A 23,532-nucleotide genomic window follows, 5' to 3' on the forward strand; every position below is an offset into this window, starting at 1 on the left:
ACTTAGACCATAACAGAAAATCACTGTAGCACAATATAAAAATAGAGCACACAACCAGTAACTACTGGTAACCAGGACCTCACTAGCACCACCTGTACTAGGAAGAAAACAACCACCTAAGTATCACAATACCTGTAGGGGTGTAAGAACATAACACATGATGCAATGCATACATTCAGAGGTGTAAGTAAGGAGGCACATGACGCATTATCAACACATTCAGAGGTGCAGCGCAGGAGAACACATGATGAATAATCTACCCATTCAGAGGTGTAAGAGAAACACATGACGCATCAACACACGTTCAGCGGTGTAAGGAACAAGGCACATGATGCATCAACACATTCAGAGGTGCAGAACACAGGGTGCGCAAAACATACTACACATTGTACATTTCCTAACACCCAAAAGCAGTAGGACATCGATCATAACAGCATTTAAACCTCAGTTAGCGCATAAATCACCTTTAGCGCAGAACTCACAAAGTCCAGGTTGCGCCACTTGCGCCAGAACCTAAACGTAGCAGCTGCCCACTACTTGCTGGGCAGCTGAGGGACAGAACAGGGGGGCCTAAACGCTGCAGCTGGCACTAAGTGCTGCGCAGCTGGGAAAAGGCCAGGGATGAAGGAGTGCGCCTCACTCCTAAAGTCCAGAGTACATGTCCCTTGGAAGCAAAATACCTAAACGGTGCAGCTGCCCACTAATTGCTGGGCAGCTGTGACTCATAACTGCGGCCCGGGGCCCTCACTGGTCCTTTGGCAAAACTGCGCCAACTGGTTGGAGCCCACCGGCTCTGGAAATACTCATTGCGCACTTTTGAAGCCCTCTAGGCTCTGAGGACAATGGCACCCCCACGTTGAAGCGCGCTGGCTCTGTGAATGTTCACGAGTCCCCACGGGACCTTTAAGGCAATCTGGGCACGTTGGAGCGGCCCCCTGCAGGTCGGGGCCGCTCGGGGAAAGGCACGGTGCCCTCACTGGCACCTAGCAGGGCTGGCTAGCACAATTACAGCCCCATCGTTGGAGCTGGCCCCTGACAGACGGGGCGGCTCAAGAATGCAGAAAGGCTTTATGCCTCGAAGGGCACACATCACAGGGAGCCCCCCACCTTACCGGCTCTCTGTAGCGGGGGCTCCTCCTCTGGGCAGCGCGGAGCTCTCCACTCCTCACGGGAGCCTCGTGGACACGGCCGGCTGCTTCTCCGGGCGGGGGGTGGTGCACCACGCTTCTCCCGGTCCCCCATCTCGGGACCGGGACTTCGGGAGGCGGAGCTCTCGTGGCTCCGGGCGGACACCTCGGCCGGGGCTCCCTCCATTCCATGGGAGCCCCGCAACACCGGCGCTACACTTTCCTGGCTGCCCCGGGGCTCTCTCCACATCATGGGAGCCCCGGGCGGCCATTGCTCAGCCCCATTCTCCTTCCGGTCGGTCCGCAGGCAGCCAATCGTGGCGCGGTGGCGGGCGGGACTTCCCTCCAAAACCGGAAGTCCCGCCCCGCGTCAGGCACCGCAGTGCCTGGCTTCCTGTTTTGTGGCGCTCGGGCCGCGGCGGTGAAAACTGGGGGCACTCTCAAATTAAATATAAAGCGAGGTGGGCACTCGCTCGCTTAGATTAATAAAAAGGGGCAAAACAACGCCGGGTGGGCACCGGCTGGGATCAATAGCGCTCCCAAGCGCTAGCAGGACATCAAGCGCTCCCAAGCGCTTAGAAGGGCACCAGGTGGAGCACTCTCCAGCGCTATGACAAAGATGAAGCGCTCCCCAGCGCTAGAGAAGGAATCCAAGCCCCCAGGCGCTAGAGGGGCCAACAGTCCAGCAAAGTCCTTCAGCAGTCCAGGGGCTGGGCAGGGCCCAGGGGGGCAAGCCCTCCCCTGGGCCCAAGCAGCAGCACGCCCCTGGTAGGATTCAAGTGTCAGAACAAGAACATTTTCCAAGAGGTCACAGCCTCTTTTTATACAGACAAATCTCTTGTCTTTGGGCAGGGTGGGGGCAGAACCAGTCGCAGCTGGTCTGTGAGCACTGTTGATGGGCTCAACCACCCTCTCTATTCACTGGCAGGGCTAGGGTCGTTAGACGCACCACAGGGGTGCGGAGCCACCATTGTCAGGGGAAAACCCAGCCTCATTCAGGACACAGGTACACTCCTCCCCAGCCATCAGCATGCTAATCTCCCACTCACCACCGGGCAGACCCATCCAGACTTCCTGGAGCCTGGCATGCCAGCCAGCTCCAGCCAATCACGCTCCAGCACCCTCACAGCACACGTACAGCCATGTCTAGGAATGGCACTTCCCCACTAGACACATACAAGATGCACATACCGTTGCGCAGCATTCACTCCCACGAGTTCACACAAACCAAACTCGAGCCTGCACTCCCCACGCATCAGGAACTACCAGTGACACATACATTCCCCATGCATTCCTATGGGAGGGCAGGCCTATCTCACACACGCACTCAGGGAGCGCACGCACTTTACACTGCGCCACAGTGTCAAAGTGCGCAAAGACCAGAAATCACTATACTTCAAGGCAAAAAGTTCAGGGGTGAACCTGCCACAAGGCCCAAGTCCAACAGTTTGCAATCCAGAGGCTCTATGACCAAAAGATATAGGGGATTTGGAAGATCTTCTTTTCGACCCTATAGGCAGACACAGCAGCAGCAAAATCCTTTGTATAGGTCCTACAGAGGCAGACAAAGAGCTCGTCCCCGTGGACGTCAGGCCTCCTCCTCCTCCTCCTCCTGCTCCTCTTCCGCTACCCACCCCCCTCCCACAGCAGCAAAGCAGCCCTAGATCCGCCATTCCGGATCATCCGGGTCCTGTAGGGGGTCGGCTTACCTATTTGCTACGGAATAATCGGTTACATCAGATCTTTGGGTTCTCAATCTCGTAGGAGAATGGGTATGCACTTCCCTTTCGGGAATTTCCCTCCTTGCCAAGGTTTTTGCTCGGAGGACCACCTGTTGCTTCTGCAGGAGGAAGTCCTGGCACTGTTGAGAAAAGGTGCGATAGAGGTGGTTCCAGAGCAGGAAAGGGGTCAGGGATGCTACTCCCGGTATTTCCTGATCCCCAAAAAGGATGGCAGAGTTCGTCCAATCCTGGATCCCAGGATCTTGATCCTTTACCTGAAGCAGGAGAAGTTCAAGATGCTCACCTTTGCGCAGGTTCTTCAAGCGCTGCTGGAAGAAGACTGGATGGTGTCGATCGACTTGAAGGATTCATATTTTCACATCCCAATCCCGAAGTCGCACAGGAAGTATCTCCGTATTACACAGCATTACCAGTTTGTGGTCCTTCCGTTTGGTCTTACTACTGCGCCTCGAGTCTTCACCAAGGTGATGGCTGTAGTGGCAGCACATCTCAGAAGATCAGGGATTCCAGTATTCCCTTATCTGGACGATTGGCTGATCAAGGCGGAATTTCCAGAGAAAGTGCTCCATCATCTGCAAGACACAACTCAGTTGTTGTACAGTTTGGGTTTTTCGATTAATGTACCCAAATCTCACCTGGTGCCCTCCCAGCGCAACCTGTTCATAGGTGTGGTACTGGATACAACTGTATGCGGGCATTCCCTCCTCCACATCGGATTCACGACATACAGGAAATGATTCCTTTATTTCACAATGGAGCGGTCGTTCCAGTCTTGAAGGTCCTTCGTCTGCTCAGTCTGATGGCTTCCTGCATTCTGCTGGTCAACCATGCACGCTGGCTTATGAGGGCACTCCAGTGGTGCCTCCGCAGCAGTGGTATCAACACAACGGAGATCTCAGGGAGTCAGTGAGGATCTCCAGAGAAGCTGCAGCGGATCTGTCTTGGTGGAGCGTGGAGGCAATCTGTCTCAAGAAAAGCCCTTCCATCTACCTCCAACGGTTGCCACAGTAATAACGGATGCATCCACTCTAGGGTGGGGTGCTCATCTGGGGGATCTGGAGATCAAGGGTCTTTGGTCTCCAGGAAAGGTTACTTCATATCAACCTTCTGGAATTGCGGCCGATACGTCTGGCGCTCAAGGCCTTCCTCCCTTCCCTTCGCGGTCGGTCGGCACAGGTCCTGACGGACAACACCACCGCGATGTGGTATGTCAACAAGCAGGGAGGAGTAGGGTCGCAGTATCTCTGCAGAGAGGCTCTGCGTCTCTGGTCCTGGGTTCAGGATCTTCAGATTTGTCTGATGGCAAATCATCTGGCCGGAGTTCTGAATGTGTGTGCAGACAGACTCAGTCGGTAGTTCTCAGCCGACCACGGGTGGAGGCTTCATCCAGAGGTAGTTCGTCACGTCTTTCGGATGTGGGGAACTCCTCGGGTGGACCTGTTCGCCACTCACGAGAATGCTAACTGCCCGTCATTCTGCAGCCTCCAGTTTCCGATGCAGAGAGCCTTGGGGGACATGTTTCAGTTGAGTTGGGACTCACAACTCCTTTACGCGTTTCCTCCCATACCCTTGATTCCTCGGGTTCTGAGGAAGATTCGACAAGACCGGGCCCAAGTCATATTGATCGCCCCAGAAGGGTGTGGTACACAGATCTTCTCCACCTCTCCTCGTGCCTGCCGCTCCGTCTCCCTCTCAGGGCAGGCCTCCTCTCTCAGATGGAGGGGCAGGTTCTACACCCCCACCTACAGACCTTACACCTTTATGCCTGGAGATTGAACGGGGCAACCTGAATTCCTTTTCTCTCCCACATGATGTGGTGTATGTCATTGTATCGGCCAGGTGTAATTCCACCAAATCTATCTATTCTTATAGATGGTCTAAATGTGTGACTTGGTGTGGGGTGAAGTCCATTGATCCTTTGAGGGCTCGTTTATCTGACATACTTCAATTTGCTCTTTTTCTGGCTCAGCAAGGGTTTGCTGTGGCTACAGTTAAAGGTTATCTTTCGGCTTTGTCGGCATTTCTCTGTCTGCCGGATCCACCGTCCTTATTTAAATCTCCCGTGGTTCTAAAGTTTTTAAAGGGTCTTACGAATAAATGTCCTCCTACTCCCTTTATTGTGCCTCAATGGGACTTGAATCTTGTGCTTACATTTCTGATGGGTTCTCCTTTCGTACCTTTGCACAAGTGTCCCATGAGACTTTTATCTTTCAAGACGGTCTTCCTGGTTGCAATTACCTCGGCAAGGAGGATAAGTGAGCTTCAAGCTCTTAGTTCAAAGCCCCCGTTCTTGACCATTCATGCTGAACGAATGGCTTTTAGGACCAGGGCTGCTTTTCCGCCTAAGGTGGTAACTCCTTTCCATCTAGGACAGTTCATTACCCTACCTACCTTCTATCCTCCCAAGGAGGAGGAGCGACTTCACCGTCTGGACCCCAAGAGGGCGGTGAGCTTTTATCTTGATAGAACAAAAGACTATTGAGTGGATGACCAGCTCTTTGTTGGATTTGCTGGCTGCAGAAAAGGAAGTGCTGTGCACAAGCGCACTCTCTCAAGATGGATTATACTATGCATCAAGATCTGCTACGCCTTGGCTGGTAAGGAACCTCCAGAGGGTATAAGAAATCACTCTACTAGAGCAAAGTCTTCTACATCTGCTTTGTCTAGGGGTGTACCTGTAGAGGATATTTGTAGAGCGGCAACTTGGGCTTCCCTCCACAATTTCGCGAACATTACTGCTTAGATACCGAAGTGAGGAGGGATGGCCACTTTGCCCATTCTGTCCTCCATGATTTTCTGGTATAGAAGAGTGGACACCTTCCTCCGGGAGTGGGGACTGCTGTGGGACTCTATTCACAAGGTGAGGAATCCACTGGCAGATGTATCCATCAGAAGAACAAGTTACTTACCTTCGGTAACGCTTTTTCGGGTGGATACAGTATCTGTCTGTGGATTCCTCACATGCCCACCCGCCTCCCCGTTGTCCACTCTTCTATACCTAATATTATGTGATGTTAAATGTGTATAGATATATATATATATATATATATATATATATATATATATATATATATATATATATATATATATATATATATATATATATATATATATATATATATATATATATATATATATATATATATATATATATATATATCGCAAAGTATTCCTCCTGGAAGGAAAAAGGAGTCGCACTTCCAACACTTTGCCTGTGGCACTGGAATAGTACAGATGGGCAGCTGTGATTCCTGGCGCGTTTCGTTCGCCTGCTGCGAACTTTTTCAAAGGTAAGCCCAGTTGATTCAGGGTCTGTCAGCGAGAACTTCTGAGTTTTTGTAACGCTTGGCCGGCCCTCTAGTGGACATCTTGGGTGACGTTAGCCGGCATGCTGGTAATTGAAGTCTCGCCGAGTCCCTGCTTGCATGCTGACGGTGCTCTGTTACTACGGAAACCATAAGGATTTCCTACGGTGTTGTTCCGTGGCAGTCTATATTGTAGGACTGCTATGGATCCTCTCCAAACTCTGGTGCTTGGCGGCTGCCGACCACCCTGTGATTCGTTTCCGAAGCCAAAGTATTGGTCCAAGGTCGGGTGACTGTCGGCGCTCTTTGGAGGCAGTGCGTGGACCCGCCGCTCTGTATGCAGCAAAATATTCCTCCTGGAAGGAAAAAGGAGTCGCACTTCCAACACTTTGCCTGTGGCACTGGAATAGTACAGATGGGCAGCTGTGATTCCTGACGCCTTTCGTTCGCCTGCTGCGAACTTTTTCAAAGGTAAGCCCAGGTGATTCAGGGTGTGTCAGCGAGAACTTCTGAGTCTTTGTAACGCTTATATATGTTTTTTTATATATTGTGTTTTCATGCTTTATATTCACACTGTGTGTGTTATCTTGAATATTTTGTACTATGTACATTGTATATATCTATTGTCATTGGTCCGTCCGGGTGCCTCGAAGGCACGGAATAAGGGCGGAACTGATATCACGCCAACGCGTAGATCTAATAAGGAGTCAGTGACGTCAGTCGGAGTCTCGCGCGATGCCGTGCTCCTATGACGTCGTCCACGCCGGCGTGCTGCACAATAATTTTCCGAACGTTGCTGACGCAGGGGGATATTCACAAGGTGAGGAATCCACAGGCAGATACTGTATCCACCAGAAAAAGTGTTACCGAAGGTAAGTAACTTGTTCATTGCCACCAATCTATGGTGTATGCGACATTGCCACTGTGCAAAGCTTCTGAACACTCGCATGTTGTGTGAAGCCTATTTCTTATCTGTCTTTATTCTTCTTTTTAGCCTGTTTCTATGAACATTTGGGCTACCAATATAGGGACATAAAAGCAGCTTATAAGTCATACATACCTGACGTACCAAGTACTAATATTACGAGAGACCTGGTGGCCAATCTAACTAGCTGACCTTTTGAGACTGAAATAATTCTCATGGTCCACTCGTAGCGCATTTGACCACATTTTTATTGCATCAAGTACAGCCATTTGGTGTCTGTAATGCAATTGAGGGACTTGATAAAAACAAGCATTCTAAATTTCCAGTGCAGAAGACCAAATGTAAGCTTGTTGTTGACCTCATATTTTTATTTTCAATTTGCAACTCTAAAGTTTGTCTGTCTGCATTTTCTGTTGTAGGATTAATATGTCGTGCACTGCCCAGGGGAAGCCCTCATGCAGAACTGAAAGAAAGGACAGTCCTGGCTGGATCGATAATGCAAGGTAAGACTTGAACCACTCTAAACTTTTGAACTTCAAGCTTGAGTTTTTCTTAGTCACAAGAGGGTTAGAACATTACTGTGTGGGTATTCTAGTGAATTCCAAGATACAGCAAAGACAGATATACACCTACACAGCGCCTTCAAACAAAATGTCTACCACCAGCACCTGCTGCCTATTTTTCAGCTGAACTGTCTCATACTATTGTACACAATCCTGCACTTTCTGGGAATGATTAAATCTTGCATTTTGGTGGAATTAGAAATTCTGGGACAGTGTTATGTCCACTCCTCACAAGAATATAGGGGGTGTAGTGACCCCAAGGGTAAGTAGTCTATTGACTACTACCGTTCACTCCCCTTAACGCCCCTAAATTCAGTATTTAGGTGACCCCTTGACACTGGGAACTCGGATCTGCCTGACTAAAGAAGGACAAAGAAGAGCAGAGGAAACTAAAACTGTGGACTACCTGTGAACTTTAGCCACCAATCCTTGCTTGCTTGCTCCTGTCCTGACAGTCGCAAAGAACCAGACTCGTCCTGCAGCTGTGCATCCTCCGAAAGCCTCAGAGGAATGCCAGCACTTAGCCAACCAGCCAGCATCTCCCTTGAAGTGGAGGAGCTATTACCCTGTAGCCACTGACCACAATTTCTGGTTCACCGTTCTGCTGACCACTGGGTCCACACACGCAGCAGCCGCCCAGGAGGCGGTCACCATGATCCAGAAGGTCAGAATCATCTCCCCTCCAAGTGGAGAGACGCCAGGACCACCAGGAGTGGCCCTTCGCCAATACCCAGGGTACCGGACCCCTACAATAAAAAAGGCTTGTTTAGTGACCAGCCTGGACACTAACAGTGCCCAGACTGACCTACTGTCGTGGCACTCCCGCACCAGAGAGGCTATCACTGAGAATAGCCCTGCTTTCCTGTTTTGTCTCCTTCTACAGGTCTGCCCAAGAACTGTGAGCGCCTATGGCGCACACGAACAGCTGACCAAGGCCCTCTGCACCCCAGCTTCCCGGTCCGGATTCACAAACACACTGTGTCCCCCCCCCCCCCCCCCCCAACTACCCCCTCCCCCGTGCTCCCAAGACCCTAATAAACTGAGCCCTCCCTTTGGGAGGTCACAGACTTGTCCCCACGTCCCATTCTGCAGCCTGTTTCTAAGTAGCCCCCCTCATTGCCTATGGTGTAGTGAGCAACGCTAACAACCAGGATACTTCAGAGTGGGTAAACCCGAACTGCTGGTGGATCTTGTGACCGTGACCCCCCTAGCACCTTAAGCCCTAAAGGGGATCCTCTAAATACTCTTCCAAATATTTGTATGCAGTATATAGTTCTTTCTCCACTGGAAAACATTATTACGTAAAGGCACATTTGTGTGCCATTTTTTCTTACCTTGATTTCTCAAAGTACTTACCCGATCAAATGCTTAACACTACACTCTGTTAAGCCTAAAATACTCACCCACACCAACACAAAAGTAAGCATTTGAGATTATTAATTGAACCCCTGTAAGCCAGTATGGGCCGTCTAGACTTTTGACATAGTGTACCTCATTTTGGTACACTACATAAAAAGCCAGCTTCCTACATCAACACTTTTAGAACCAGTAGGTAAAATCCTCCGCTCAACCCACAGAGGAACATGTGTTAAGCATTTAAACAGCACCAAAACAAATGAAGAAATCGACACAGCACTTATGAAATCTGATACCAATTTATAAAAAAATAGACGGTATTTTTATAAGAATCTGAAAGAAACGCGTAGTGATAGATTTCTTACTTTAGAATTACCCCCAGGCGTCGGACTGGATCCGGAAAGTTTTTCGTCAGCAGTACCCCTGCGCATAGGTAGGCATCGTCGTGCGGCTCCGTGTGCGTTGTTGGCGCCGGGATGATGTTGCTGGAGCTACTTAGATGCGCCCACGCGCGCTGACGTCAGTTTTTTCGAAGCATTCCAAGTAATCGCTGAAGAAGCACCGTCGCTCTAAGACTTCCCATTGCGTGATGCAGCTGAGGGTGCGGATGGTGCCACCCCCGTGGCTCTGGCGGAGTCTGCGACCTCGCCGCCGGCCTACCCACCCTTTCCGGGTCCGTTGGCAATGCCTGCACATGTGCAAGTGTTTCTTGCTGCCATGGCCTGCCTCTTTGGTTCGTCTCTTCCTGCCAGGACGCCTTCAGTCCGTGTGGGCCTGGCTGGAGGTCCTGCTCTTCCAACGCCGGTGGTTCCGACCACGGTGCTGACGACTGCTCCGGCCCCAGCGCTGCAAGACCTCACTGGATCCGGGCTCGGATCCCGGGCGACACCAGTTGACCTCATCACACCTCCACCGGTGTCGACACCACCTCCGACGTCGTCTGGTAACAGTTAACGTCGTCCCCGGTTTCAGCCCTGAACGGTGTCGAGCAACGCCAATTCCGACGCTGATGGGGCCTTTCTACCCTTACGTCCGTCTCCTCCTTATTTTCAGCCTGTTTCACAGTCATCGGAGGAAGGGGAGGACTGGGAGGTGTCTGAGGACCCTCTCGCACAACAGTGCGGTGTCGACCCGGACTGGGCAGCAGATTTGCGGGATGCCAGTGGTCTAGACACCTCTCCTCACCTTGGCATGCTGTCTCCTCCTTTCGTAGTTACAGAGGAAGGAGCAAGTTGCGCAGTGGTGTTGCGTAGGGCGGCAAAGGCTCTCCACCTCAAACTCCCTACAGTGGCCGTCCCAGGACGACGCCGTCCCCGGTCCTACCCTCGATTCGGGTCCGGTGGGAGAATTTTACTTCTACGACCCGGCCCCATCCTTTGAGCCTGAGTACCAGGCGATGGGTGACGAGGGGGATTGGGAGGGGTCCGAGGACCCTCTGACACGGGAGTGTGTCTTTTCAGGACTGGACAGGTGAGCTTGAGGAGGCCAGTGGTCTGGACACTACGCCTGACACTGGTTTTGTCTCCCCTCCTACCGTGGCTACGGAGGAGGGGGCTGCCTATAGTGTGGTGCTGACGCGGGCTGCCAAGGCCTTGGGCCTTGAGCTCCCCGTCGCAGCCGTGAGGACTAACCTCCTCTCCGAGGTCCTTAAACCGCAGACAAGCTCGGCCGAGCCTCTGCTGCCTTTTAATGAGGCACTTGGTCCAAGCCAGCTACAGGTCTGCCTGTAGATAGGAACGTGGCCAGGCGCCACCGCCCGGCTCCCGGCGACCCTTGCTTCCTGTCCACCCACCCTACCCCTGAGAGCCTGGTCATCCAGGCCTCTAACTCTCAGATCGCATTCCCGTCGGCTCCCCCCGTTTAGGAATCCAAGTGGTATGAGCAATACGGGAAGAAGGTATTCTCCTCCCTGAGTTTGGGATTGCGGTCAGTCAACACCGCATGCCTCTTTGGCCGTTACACCCACTCTCTGTGGGACACGGTCGCGGACGTGCTGCCACAATGTCAGGAGGAGGCCTGGACTAAACTCGCCCAAGCCCTTGCGGAGGGTCGAATTGCAGCATGGTATTCCATCCGGTGTGGGCTGGATACCACGGACTCACTGGGCAGAACGATGGCAACGAGGGTGGCGATTCGTCGCCACGCCTGGTTGAGGTCCGTCAACTTTTCGGCTGATGTCCAAAACACCCTTATGGACATGCCATTTGATGGCCGTCGCCTCTTTGGCGACAAGGCAGACCATGCGCTTGAGAACTTTAAGGACTCCAGGGCTACGGCCAAGTCCTTGGGCCTCTAGCCCTGCGCCAGCAAACGGCTGCCTTTCGCCCCTTTCGTCGCCAAGAAAGGGGCGCACCCATACGTCCTGCCAGCCACGGGCCGCAGACTACCATCCAGCGCGGTGGCGGACGTGGAAACCGTCGTGGCCGCGGTCGGGGACAACGGCGAGGCCAGTCAACACCTGCCCCTGCAGCATCCGCCTCAAAACCCTCCTAGTCCGTGCTTTCAGTCCCATGTGACGCCAGTGGGGGGCAGGGTCCACCATCACCACCACCACTGTCACATCGGACAGGTGGGTGCTGCAAATCGTCCGAAGGGACTACTCCCTCCCCTTCGAGGCGTCCCCTCCAGCCATGCCACCACAGTACCACCGCGTGAAACTTCTACAAGAGAAAGTTACGGCCCTCTTGGCCAAGGGGGCCATCGAACGCTTTCCTGGGTCAGAAGTAGGGTGTGGTTGTTACTCCCACTACTTTCTGATACCCAAGACAGGCAAAGGGGGCCTACGCCCTATCTTGGACCTACGGAATGTCAACGGCTTCCTCCGGAAGGAGAAGTTCAAGATGCTGACACTGGCTCAGGTCTTAGCTGCCGTGAACCCAGGAGACTGGATGGTAGCGTTGGGCTTGCAGGACGTTTATTTTCACATCCCTGTCCTGCCGGCCCACCGGCGTTACCTGCGGTTCACGGTAGGCCACAAGCACTTTCAGTTTACCGTGCTCCCCTTTGGCCTTACCAGCGCCCCACGGTTGTTCACGAAAGTGATGGCGCGCCACGGGTGTTCACGAAAGTGATGGCGGTGGTCGCAGCTCATTTGCGCAGGTTAGGGGGTTGTCTTCCCCTACCTCGACGACTGGTTGTTGAAGGCGGGCTCGCCCCAGACAGTCGTCGGCCACCTCCAGACTACGGCCGACCTCCTGCACCTGCTGGGGTTGTCCATCAATGTGCCGAAGTCACACCTGTGTCCCTCTCAAAAGCTCCTCTTCATCGGAGCGGTTCTAGACTCGGCGCAGTTTCGGGTTTATCCTCCCGAACAGCGGTTTCGGGATATTCAGGCTCTGATTCCGATCTTTCAGCCGTTATCCCGAGTCTCGGTCAGGTTGACGCTGCGGCTTCTGGGGCTGATGGCCTCTTGCATCCTTCTGGTGCATCAAGATCGGTGGCGGATGCGGGCTCTGCAGTGGGACCTGAAGTTTCAGTGGGCCCAGCATCAGGGCAACTTGTCCGACCATATCTTGATCTCGGAGGGCACTGCAAGACAGTTGCAGTGGTGGCTCACGGACCGCGATTGGGTCAGCAGCAGATCCCTCTCCCTTCCCCAACCGGAGCACGTAGTTGTGACGTACGCGTCCCTCCAGGGCTGGGGGGGGGGGGGGCCACATGGGAGAGGCGGAGATCAGAGGCCTCTGGTCTCCGGCGGAGTCCCGGCTCCACATGAACCTTCTGGAGCTGCGGGCGATCCGGCTTGCACTGAAGACATTCCTCCCCTCTGTCCGGGGGAGTGTAGTGCAGGTGTTCATGGACAACACCACCGCCATGTGGTACTGCAACAAACAGAGCAGAGTGGGGTCGTGGACCCTATGCCAGGAGGCTTTGCGCCTCTGGCAGTGGCTGGAACATCAGTGCGTGACCCTGGTGGTTCAACACCTGGCAGGTTCCCTGAACTCCAGGGCGGACGAACTCAGCCGTCGGTGTATGATGGATCACGAATGACGTCTGAACTCGGACTTGGCGCAAGGCCTCTTTCAGCAGTGGGGAGAGCCTTGGTTAGATCTATTCGCCACCGAAGAGAACGTGCAATGTCATCAGATCTGCACGTTGGAATTTCCAAGGCGTCACTGGCTCAGAGACGCTTTTCGTCGTGAGTGGAGCTCCGGTCTGTTGTACGCCTTTCCGTCTCTACCACTTCTGCCCAGAGTGCTGAAGAAGATCAGACCGACGGGGCCCAAGTTATCTTTGTGGCTCCGGACTGGGCACGAAGATATTGATATCCAGAGCTACTCAGCATGTCTTGCCTCCTGAAGTTTATAATGTGATTCTGGCAGCCAGGCGTCCCTCCACGAAGTCTGTATACGCCTTTCAGGTGGAACAGATTTGTGGCATGGTGCACAGCAAAGGCTGTGATTGATTGATTGATTGATTTTAATACTTATATAGCGCATGCTGTCACCCTACGGGTATCCTGTGCACAAACGGACCATTTCCCTGTGGGTTGTTTAGTGCATCAAAGCATGTTACTCCTTGGCCAAGAAGGAGCCTCCTGTGGGGCTGTGTGCCCATTCGACCAGGGCAACTGCAGCCACTACTGCCTTAGGACTAACCCTGGGCACAATGCTACGCTCCGCCCACGGAGTGTACGTAGTGTTGCCTACTTCGCACTTTGCAAAGTAGGCGTAGCAGGCAACACTACGCACGCTCAGTGGATGGAGCGAAGTTGCCCGCCACCCGCCTCCCTCCTGCCCTCTTCTACATGGTTCTATTAATGTAAAATACATGTTAAAGTACATTAAAAGCACTTACCGTCTATGCAGCGTCCCGCGACTCCATCTTCAGATGACGCGGCGAGTTCTACTAGCCAAATGGGCTATGGTAAGGAGCAGCTCGGGCCATTATGCCACACTGTTCTGTTGTAGGTGGCGCTAACAGGAGAAATGAGCTGATGCAAGCTGCCTCCTGACGAGAGCCCCAGCACTTTATTTTCTTTTTGTTTTAAAACCACTGTCCAAAAATAGCCTTTGACGTCTAAGTTGACCAACATTCTCAAGCATAACAACAGAATGACCAACTTTCCATTGGTTTCGAGCTGAGAACGGAAAAGTGGTGCAGAAGAGAATAATCTTCCGATGGATTGTGTTATGCATCAAGATCTCCTATAGGCTGGCCAAAAAGCAACCCCCTGAATGTTTGTGAGCTCATTCACCAGAGCAAAGGCTTACCACTGTGTTAGCACACAGGGTGTCAGTCTTGGACATCTGCCTGCTGCTACGTGGGTGTCCCTCCATATGCTCACTAATCTTTACTGCCTGGTACAGCAGGATGGGAATATTGCTTGATCTGTCCTGAAGGATTTTCTGGTCTAAGCCGTTCCACAGGTCCACCAGCTGGAGAGATGTACTTCATTTGTATCTAGTAGCAAGGTGATGAATCTGCAGTTTCAAAAGCACAAGTACATTATTCCCAGAAAGAATAGCGCACTCCAGACTATCCTCGACCTCCAACAATTGAACAGGTTCATCTCCTCTGAACACATGGTAACATTGTAAGACATCATCCACTTGCTTTGATGAGGCGACTTCGTTTTGCGTTGAATCTGAAATACGCCTACTTTCACATCCCCATACATTTAGAGCATCATCAGTACCTTCACTTTAAGGTAAGTGGAAAACACAACTAGTTCAAGGTCCCCCCTCTTCAGGGTTACCATATCCCTAAGGGTACCTAGTGTCTGGCAGTTGTGGCACCCCATACACACAGACATTCAATTCACATAGTCCCATAGACAACTGGCTGATAAAGAGCAGCAGCAGAGCACAATGCCTAGCACAAATTCAAACAGCAGTGTCTCTACTGCACAATCTAGGTGTCACCATCAAAGTGAAAATGTTGCTTCTCCAGCTCAGCAAATACAACTCTTCAGATGCCTAGTCCTGAAAGCAGAGAGATACCCAAACCCACAGTGGGTGATGGCATTTCAGCAGCTGCTTCTTCTTTTCTAACACTGCCCCATCATTGTGCAAACCATGATGAAACTATTAGACATTATGTTTTCTTTTCATAGCAATCATCCCACATGTCAGATTGTACATGAGACAACTATAAGAGTGTCTATCATGGCAATGAGCACACGGGGTGGAACATTGGGAGGATCTAGTATTATAATGACAAGCTCCCAGCATTCCTGGGCTAGTGGAACAACAAGAATCTATTCACCAGTTATCCCTTTCAACACCCCATTCTGCACTTGGTCATTACCATAGATGCCTCTCTCATGCTGAGGGGTGCCACCATCACATGGAATCCTCAACAACAAAGTTGCTGTATTAACTACTAGAACTTGATAACCATCAAACTTGACCTCAAAGCATTTCTCCAAATTCTCCAAGGCAAAACTGCATTTATAAAGAAAGACAACATGGTTCACTCCCCCCCCCCCCTACATTTCGCAGTTAGCACAGGAGATTTGACATTGGGCAGTCCACCGCACCATTCACCTATTCGTGGAGCATCTTCCCTGAGTGCATAATGACTATGCAGATATGCTGAGCAGGACGCGTCAACTGTTATACAAATGAGAACTTCACCAACACGTCTTTCAAAAGTACTTCCACCTGTAGGGGACTCAGACAGTAGATGTCTTTTCCCCTCACGAAAATGCAAAATGCCAAAACTTTGCTGCCAGATACAGATGTCTTCCAATCCAGGTGCAGTGTGCTGTGAATCAGTTGGTCGGGGATATCAGTGTGAGAAGTTGGCCTGATATATAGTGCTCACTATTCTAGTGATCACTGTGTATCATACCAAACAACCCTTATTGATGATTGGTTGTAAGTCAACCTTTCAGACCAGCTATCCTAGTAGCATGGACACGAGCAGTCTTCAGGCTAAACTCTAGAGGGCGTGTTAAGCCAGCTGTTTTACCATCACATATACCCCTTGAACACCAAGTGAAAGGACACCACACAAGTTGTTATGAAAATAAAGGATATTTATTTATAACAAGTCTACCCTGAACTCTTTATGAGTCAGGGAGCTAAGCACAATACAAAACTCTTACGAAAATACTTCAAGTTGCACAATTTACACAAACGCCCCAGGGGCACGAAAAACCATATACACAAAAAGTGGAATGCGAAATGCGAACAGGTAAGTAACAAGATCCAGAGGCTTCAGGATCACTAGGACTACACTACTGAACCTTAAGATTACGAGCAGGAGGTCTAGGGAGATCGTGTGCAGAGTGTGCACTCTCACGCGGGATGCGGGAAGAAGTCTATGGATGCTAGCGTTTCTAAAGTTACTGTTTCCGGACGAATCCGACTAGGTAGACTGAAAACGACAAAGGATCTGGACACTTAGATAGTGAACCTGTGCTGGAGTACCGAGATACTCAAGTTACCTAGCCCAGGGGCCGTGGCTGCATAGGGTTCAAAAGACGTCGGGAATCCTCGTTGAAGTCTATGGAGCCTGAAAGAAGAAGTTGCTGGCAGGCGACCAGTGAAGAAGTTTGGTGCGATCCAAGGCTGGATCAGTGAAGGAGACGACCTGAAAGCAGAGGGGACTCAGTTCTTAATCACTAGCCAGTTATTATGTGGGCACCAGGATGGCACCGGATGAAGTCACCTCGACCAGGTGAGTGGGCGACGCTGGACTCTGCAGTCACACGGGCTAGGAGGCGTTGTCGGCGTCCAGGCTGGAGGTGAGAGCTGTCCCACGAGGCTGTCGGCTGTCGGCGATGCTGGACTCAGGATTTGAGCAACAAACCTTGGCAAAGGCAAGCCCACACGGTGGAGTCAAGATGGCGTCTGGAGTGGACCAGGAGGGTCCGGGGTGCTCCTCTCTTGGAAGGGAGCAAGGGCCAGTCTGGAGCAACCAGACCAGCGGTGCAATCGTCGTGGTACGTCGTCAAGAGGGTCACTAGCCAACGGGCAAGTGACCGGACAACGTGGCAAGCAGCAAGGAAGCAGAAGGGCCCCACGCAGATCTCGTGGATGCTGGGAGGCTGGACTTCGGTGCTGGAGCTGCTTAGGGTTAGGGCTTCTCAAACCCCAATGCACTTACTCGAGGGTCTCTCGGGGGTCGTGCTGGTGAAGCGTCGTGCAGGTCTTGAAGATGGCCGGTCCCACGGGTCTCGTCACACCCACGAATCTCAGCTGGGCTGGATGATGTAGGTAGAGGTCAGAGATGGCGGGGAATCCGGGTCTCGTCGAGCTGGGCAGTCTTGATCCGGAGGATGGACTTACAGCAAACCGCAAGAGCTTCGATGGTGCCTGCTGGTGCAGGGTGGCTACTCCTTAGCCACAAGGGAGAGTCTTCAGAAGAGTCAAGAGTTCCTTTCGTGGAAAGTAGTTTCAAGATTCAGAATTATCTAATTTGGGAAGGGGGCCTGCTCCTACCTTTATCCTAAGAAAAAGGGCTGGCACGCGACTAGGTCCTGCCCTAGGGGTGGGACCAGGAGGGGGGTGGTTACACCCCTCTCCTTTGTCCGGTCTCTCCCCAGCTCAGGGGCTGGTGTGCCCCAGGAACTGGTTTGAGCCGGCATGTGCACAGTGAGCACCGGGGTGCCACTTGCAGTCACCTTCCTTTCAGCCCTGCCTACCTGGGATACACAAAATCCTGTCTGGGAGGGTGCTAGCACCGCCCCTGACAGGAAACCCTTTGTCCAGGCCTCCGTTGCTGGAAGGACTCCCAGCAGCAGGAGGGCAGACTTGTTTCTCGGTGGCAGCACCCATTTTGTGGAGCTGAGGCTATGTCTGACTTTAACCGGGGTTCACAGTTACATACATGTCGTGTCCCTCTAGAAGGGTGGAATGCTAACCCCGTCGCCAGAATTGGCGAGGGGTTAGTATTCCAATTCGTATGACACCTTACTCGACATGTTTTGATAAAGCTATACCAAAGTTAGCATTTAACCGCGAGGATTATAATACACTTAAGAGTATATGGTATAGCGTTATCATGGAACAGCTATTTGGACTTGGTTCCGCCAGCTGCAAACGGGCTCAGCTCATGCCAGAGCACCATCTCACATAATTCCAAGCACTCTGCCTTCAGGATTGATAAGGCCTGCCATAGGAGTGACTGATAGGAATATATGTGTCCATTTTAGGGTTAGATACTATATCTAAAGCAAAGGGTGTTTACACCACCTTGCCCCAGCTGTCGTGCAGCCAGTTGTGTCTGTTTGGGTGGCCAGCCAGGGGTGGCATAATACATGCTTCAGCCCCTGGTAGGCCCTGGGTACACTTATGCCCTGGATACCTAAGGTATGCTGTACAGGGACTGATAAGGTGGCCCAGTACCAATTGGTAAAATGCACCTAAGGTACATGGTTGCAATTTAGAGAGAGAACAGCTAGGCTGTGGGTCTGATTAGCAGGCCCACAGCCAGGGAAAGTCGTAAATCAGTGAAGCAAAAAGCAAAAATCTGGGGTGGCCATGGGATTGCAACCCCACTCTCCTACAATCAGCTTACACTTTTCTACCTCTTCCCCACTGCAACTGGGAACCATGACTGTAATCCTACTTGCACCAATCTGGGCATTGCAGCCATGGTTCTCAGTGCTTCTAGATATGCGAGTCAACCCTCACGAAAAGCTCCCAGCAATGGTTGAACACTCACTCAGCATCAGGGTCGTCTCAGCCTGATCCCAAACAACTCAATCGATCAATTTGTCACCTGCGTACTGAGATTTCTGGTACCTTAACATCCCACAAAAGCACATTGTAATTCTGCATACCAAGCTGTTGTGTGGGGTGATGCTCCTCACAGCAGGGTAGTTTCCAGTCTGGAGCACCTACAACAGAGGAACAAAGAGGTGTGAAATACAGGCTCCTGGCTATCAACAGGCACAAATACAGTGACCAGGAAGGAGATAAAAGGGTAGTTTTACCTATAAGACCCTTCTCACTTTGAACAATTAAGTCTGCAGCCCTCTATGTGCACACCATCCAATCAATCAATCAATCGGGGAATTGTAAAGCGTGCTACTCATCCGTGAGGGTCTCAAGGCGCTGGGGGGATGTTGGGGGTGTAGAACTGTCTAGCCGAAGAGCCAGGTCTTGAGGATCCAGTCCAGGGCTGTCTCTTGTATGCATGCTTCGTGTAGTCTGCTGACTAGTGTGCGGTGGGAGACTGTGTCGAAGGCCGCTGATGGGTCGAGTAGGGTGAGGGCTGCGGAGTGGCCTTAGTCCAGGAGGGTGTGGATGTCGTCTGTAGCGGCAAGTAGGGTAGTTTCTGTGCTGTGGTTGCTTCGGAATCCGGATTGGGACTGGTCGAGGACAGCGTTCTCTTCGATGAACCGTTTAAGTTCCCTGTTGACTGTTTTCTCTGCATCTTTGGCTGCGAAGGGGAGGAGCGATATGGGCTCGCTTGGGGTCAGCTGTGGGCTTCTTGAGCAGGGTTCTGACAGTCGTCTGGGAAGGTCCCTGTTTTGGAGGTCGTGTTTGTAGGAGAGTGGGGTCTGCAATCCTATGGTCACCCCAGATTTTTGCTTTTTGCTTCACTGGTTTACGACTTTCCCTGGCTGTGGGCCTGCTAATCAGACCCACAGCCTAGCTGTTCTCTCTCTAAATTGACAACCATGTACTTTAGGTGCATTTACCAATTGGTACTGGGCCACCTTATCAGTCCCTGTACCCAGGGCATAGGTGTACCCAGGGCCTACCAGGGGCTGAAGCATGTATTATGCCACCCCTGGCTGGCCATCTGAATCTGACACAACTGGTTGCATGACAGCTGGGGCAAGGTGGTGTAAACACCCTATGCTGTAGATATAGTATACCTATATCTAACCCTAAAGTGGACACATATATTCCTATCAGTCACTCCTATGGAAGGCCTTATCAATCCTGAAGGCAGAGTGCTTGGAATTATGTGAGATGGTGCTCTGGCATGAGCTGAGCCCGTTTGCAGCTTGCGGAACCAAGTCCTAATAGCTGTTCCATGATAACGCTATACCATATACTCTTAAGTATAAGTGCATTATCAACCTCGCGGTTAAATGCTAACTCTGGTATAACATTATCAAAACATGTCGAGTAAGGTGTCATACGATTTGGACTACTACCCCCTCGCCAATTCTGGCGACGGGGGTAGTATTCCACCCTTCTAGAGGGACACGACATGTATGTAACTGTGAACCCCGGTTAAAGTTAACTCGAGCCTCAGCATCACAAAATGGATGCTGCCACCACCGACACAAGTCTGACCTCCTGCTGCTGGGAGTCCTTCCAGCAAGGATGGCTTGGACAAAGGGTTTCCTGCCTTGGGAGGTGCTAGCACCACCCCAGACAGGATTTTGTGTATTGAGGTAGGGAGGCCTGAAAGGAATGAGACATGCCTGTGGCACACAAGGTGTCCTGTGCTTACACCGGTTCAAACCAGTTGCTGGGGCATCCCAGCCCCAGCTCTAGCGGGAAACCGGACAAAGGATAGGGGGTGTAACCACCCCCCTTCAAGGTCCCACCCAGGGGAGGGACCTAGTCAGTAGTGCAGCCCCCTTTAGGAGAATAAAGGTAGGAGCTGGTCCCATTCCAAATTAGATTATCCTGAACTATTCATCAAGAAGAAACTCTGGACTTCGACGTTCTGCTCCACAGAAGACCGAAGAATCTCCCTTGTGGACAAGGAGTGTCCACCCTGCAACTGCAGGCACCATCAAGCGTCCAGCGGCTTCACTTTGTCGTCTTCCCTCGAGGATCCAGACTTCAGAGCCCGACGAGACCCGGATTCCCAGACCTCTCCGACCTCAACTCACCTCTACAGCAAAGCTGAGACCCGTGGGTGCGACTAGACACGTGGGACCGGCCATCTTGAACGAACCTGCACTTCGCTTCCAGCACGACTCCCGAGGTAAACTCGACCAAGTGCTTTGGGGATTGAGAAGCCCCAGCCCCGAGCAGCCCCTGCACCGAAGATCAGCCCTCCAGCATCCACGAGATCTGCGTGGGGCCCTTCTGCTTTGTTGCTGCTCGACGCGTTGTCTGGTCACTTGCCGGCTGGCTAGTGGCCTCCTAGACAACGAACCTTTGAATCTTTGCTGCTGGTCTGGTTGCTCCAGACTGGCCCTTGCTCCCTTCCGAGAGAGGGGCACCCCGGACTCTCCTAGTCCACACCAGACGTCTTTTCCACTCACCGCGTGGGTTGCCTTTGCCAAGGCCTGTTGACTCCAATTCCGGATCCGACACCGCCGACAGCGAGAGCCGGCGTGGGACAGCTCGTGCCTCCATCCTGGTCGTCGAAGACACCTCCTGGTCCACGTGGCTGCAGAGTCAAGCGTCCACTCTTCACCTGATCGCGACGACTGCACCTGGTTCCTTCCTGGTTCCACACTGGTCACTGGCTAGTGACTTTGAACACTGTCCCCTCTGCTTTCAGGTCCTATCCTTCACCGATCCACCCTTGGATCGCACCGGACATCTTCCTCCTGGTCGCCTGCAGCATCTTTTGTTCCAGGCTCCATAGACTTCAACGCGAGAACCCGACACACTTTGACACCTATGCATCCGCAGCCCGTGGGTGAGGTAACAAGAGCATTTCGGTGCTCAAGGGTAGTTTAACTGTCCTAGTGTCCAGTTCCCCAGTCGTTTTAGTCCTAACTAGTCAGGATTGTCCGTACTCACCTTTAACTTGAACTGTACTGTCCATAGACATTGTTACGCATCTCGCGTGTGAGTTCACACGTTCCGTGGGCCTCCTATTACTTACCTAGAATTAGTGTAGCGTGGTCCCATCGATCCTACAGCCTCTGGACAGCTCCATTCCTTTTATCGACTTTCACATTCCACTTACTTAGTATATGGTTTGTCGTGCCCCTAGGGCACCATTGTAATTTTGTGCAACTTATCGTATTTTTCTTAAGAGATTGTCATTTGCTTAGCCCTCGGACCTCATAAAGAGTTCAGAGGTGTTGTTATTAATAAATATACTGTTTATTTTCATAACAACCTGTGTGGTGTCCTTTCATCTGGTATTCAAGGGGTTATATTGTGGTAAAACAGCTGGCTTCACATGCCAAAAGAGTTTAGCCTAAGACTGCTTTGTCCATGCTACCATTAGGATAGCTGGTCTATAAGGTTGGCTTACAACCAATCACCATAAGGGTTGTTTGGACATCTGATACAAGGTGATCACTAGAACTAGTGAGCATCATATATCAGGCCAACTTCTCACAATCTTCTACACTTGTAACAATCTGGATTAGCTAAAACATCCATTAGACTGCATTTAGCAGCAGTAGCTGCATACTTACAAAACAGACAACACTTATCTCTATTCGAAGTACAAGTGATTAAAGCTGTTATGGAAGTACTAAAAAGAGTCAAACCACCAAGAGTTCCACTTGCACCAGTATGGAACTTCAACATAGTCCTTACAAGGCTAATGGGTCCACCTTTTGAACCGATGTACAGTTGTCAATTACAATTCATCTCCTGGAATGTTGCTTTTCTTCTTGCAGTGACTTCCCTTAGGAGAGTTGTCGAACTCCAGGCACTAACTAGCCAAGAGCCTGTCTTTAAACGTTACAAGGACAAGGTGGTTCTTTGAACCAGTCCCAAATTTCTACCTAAAGTGGTTTCTGCTTTTCACCTCAATCAATCTGTTGATCTAACTTTGTTCTTTCCTCTACCTGATTCTGTAGCAGAACGAGCTCTACACACACTAGATGTCAGAAGAGCTCTACTATATTATGTAGAAAGAACAAAAGATTTTTGTAAAACAAAACCACTTTTTGTTGCTTTTTCACCACCACACAAAGGCAATCCCATCTCTAAATCAGTCATTGCAAGATTGATCGTGAAATGTATCCAAACATGTTATGTGAAAACGAAAATAACCTTGACAATACCCTCTAGAGTGCATTCAACACACGAGAAAGGGGCCACTATAGCTTCTTAGGGAATATTTCCTTAGCTGACATCTGTAAGGCAGCAACATGGTCTACAACGCACACATTTACCAAACACTATTGTGGAGATATGTTAGCGAGGCAGCAAGCTAATGTAGGCCAAGCAGTACTTAAAGCAATTTTTCAAACAACTGCAACAGCTACAGGTTAGCCACCGCTTCGGGAGAATACTCCTGTAGAGTCTATGCAAAGCACGTGATCTACAGCTCATATGCCTCGAACGGGAAATGTTACTTACCCAGTAAGCATCTGTTCTTGGCATGTAGAGCTGTAGATTCACATGTTCCTACCCGCCTCCCCGGGTGCCTTCACCTGTTGCAGTTCTTTCTTATCTTATATACATACGCATGGACATCTATTTTCTACCTTTACCAACTCCTTTCACCCTCTGCGGGAAAACAATCTAACAATGGAGTCGATGCCCATGTGCACTATCAATGAAAGGAGGAGTCACCTACGTCGTGACTGGAAAGACTTCTTTGCAGAAAAATAACTTGCAAACATCCAGACTCAACACTAGATGGCAGGATTATGTTGGAACATTTTTACATGGTGACACTTCAACAGGTTCTTCCACTCTTAAAGAAAGGAGATTGTATGTCTACTCAGGA

The 23,532-nt window shown here is 51.1% G+C and overlaps 1 protein-coding gene across 15 annotated transcripts in view; it reads left to right on the forward strand.

The window, feature by feature from the left end:
• The window catches only part of NCOR1 (nuclear receptor corepressor 1), a 1,934,049-nt gene that overhangs the window by 1,314,281 nt on the left and 596,236 nt on the right, over positions 1–23,532 (forward strand). For all 15 annotated transcript variants that reach the window (XM_078679968.1, XM_078679976.1, XM_078679969.1 and 12 more), the window contains one exon: positions 7,519–7,602. In XM_078679968.1, coding sequence (XP_078536094.1) covers positions 7,519–7,602 — 84 coding nt within the window. The remainder of the gene's footprint in view (positions 1–7,518; positions 7,603–23,532) is intronic.

The sequence above is a fragment of the Lissotriton helveticus genome, chromosome 3_1, assembly GCF_964261635.1.
Source record: "Lissotriton helveticus chromosome 3_1, aLisHel1.1, whole genome shotgun sequence".
Classification (NCBI taxonomy): Eukaryota; Metazoa; Chordata; class Amphibia; order Caudata; family Salamandridae; genus Lissotriton; species Lissotriton helveticus.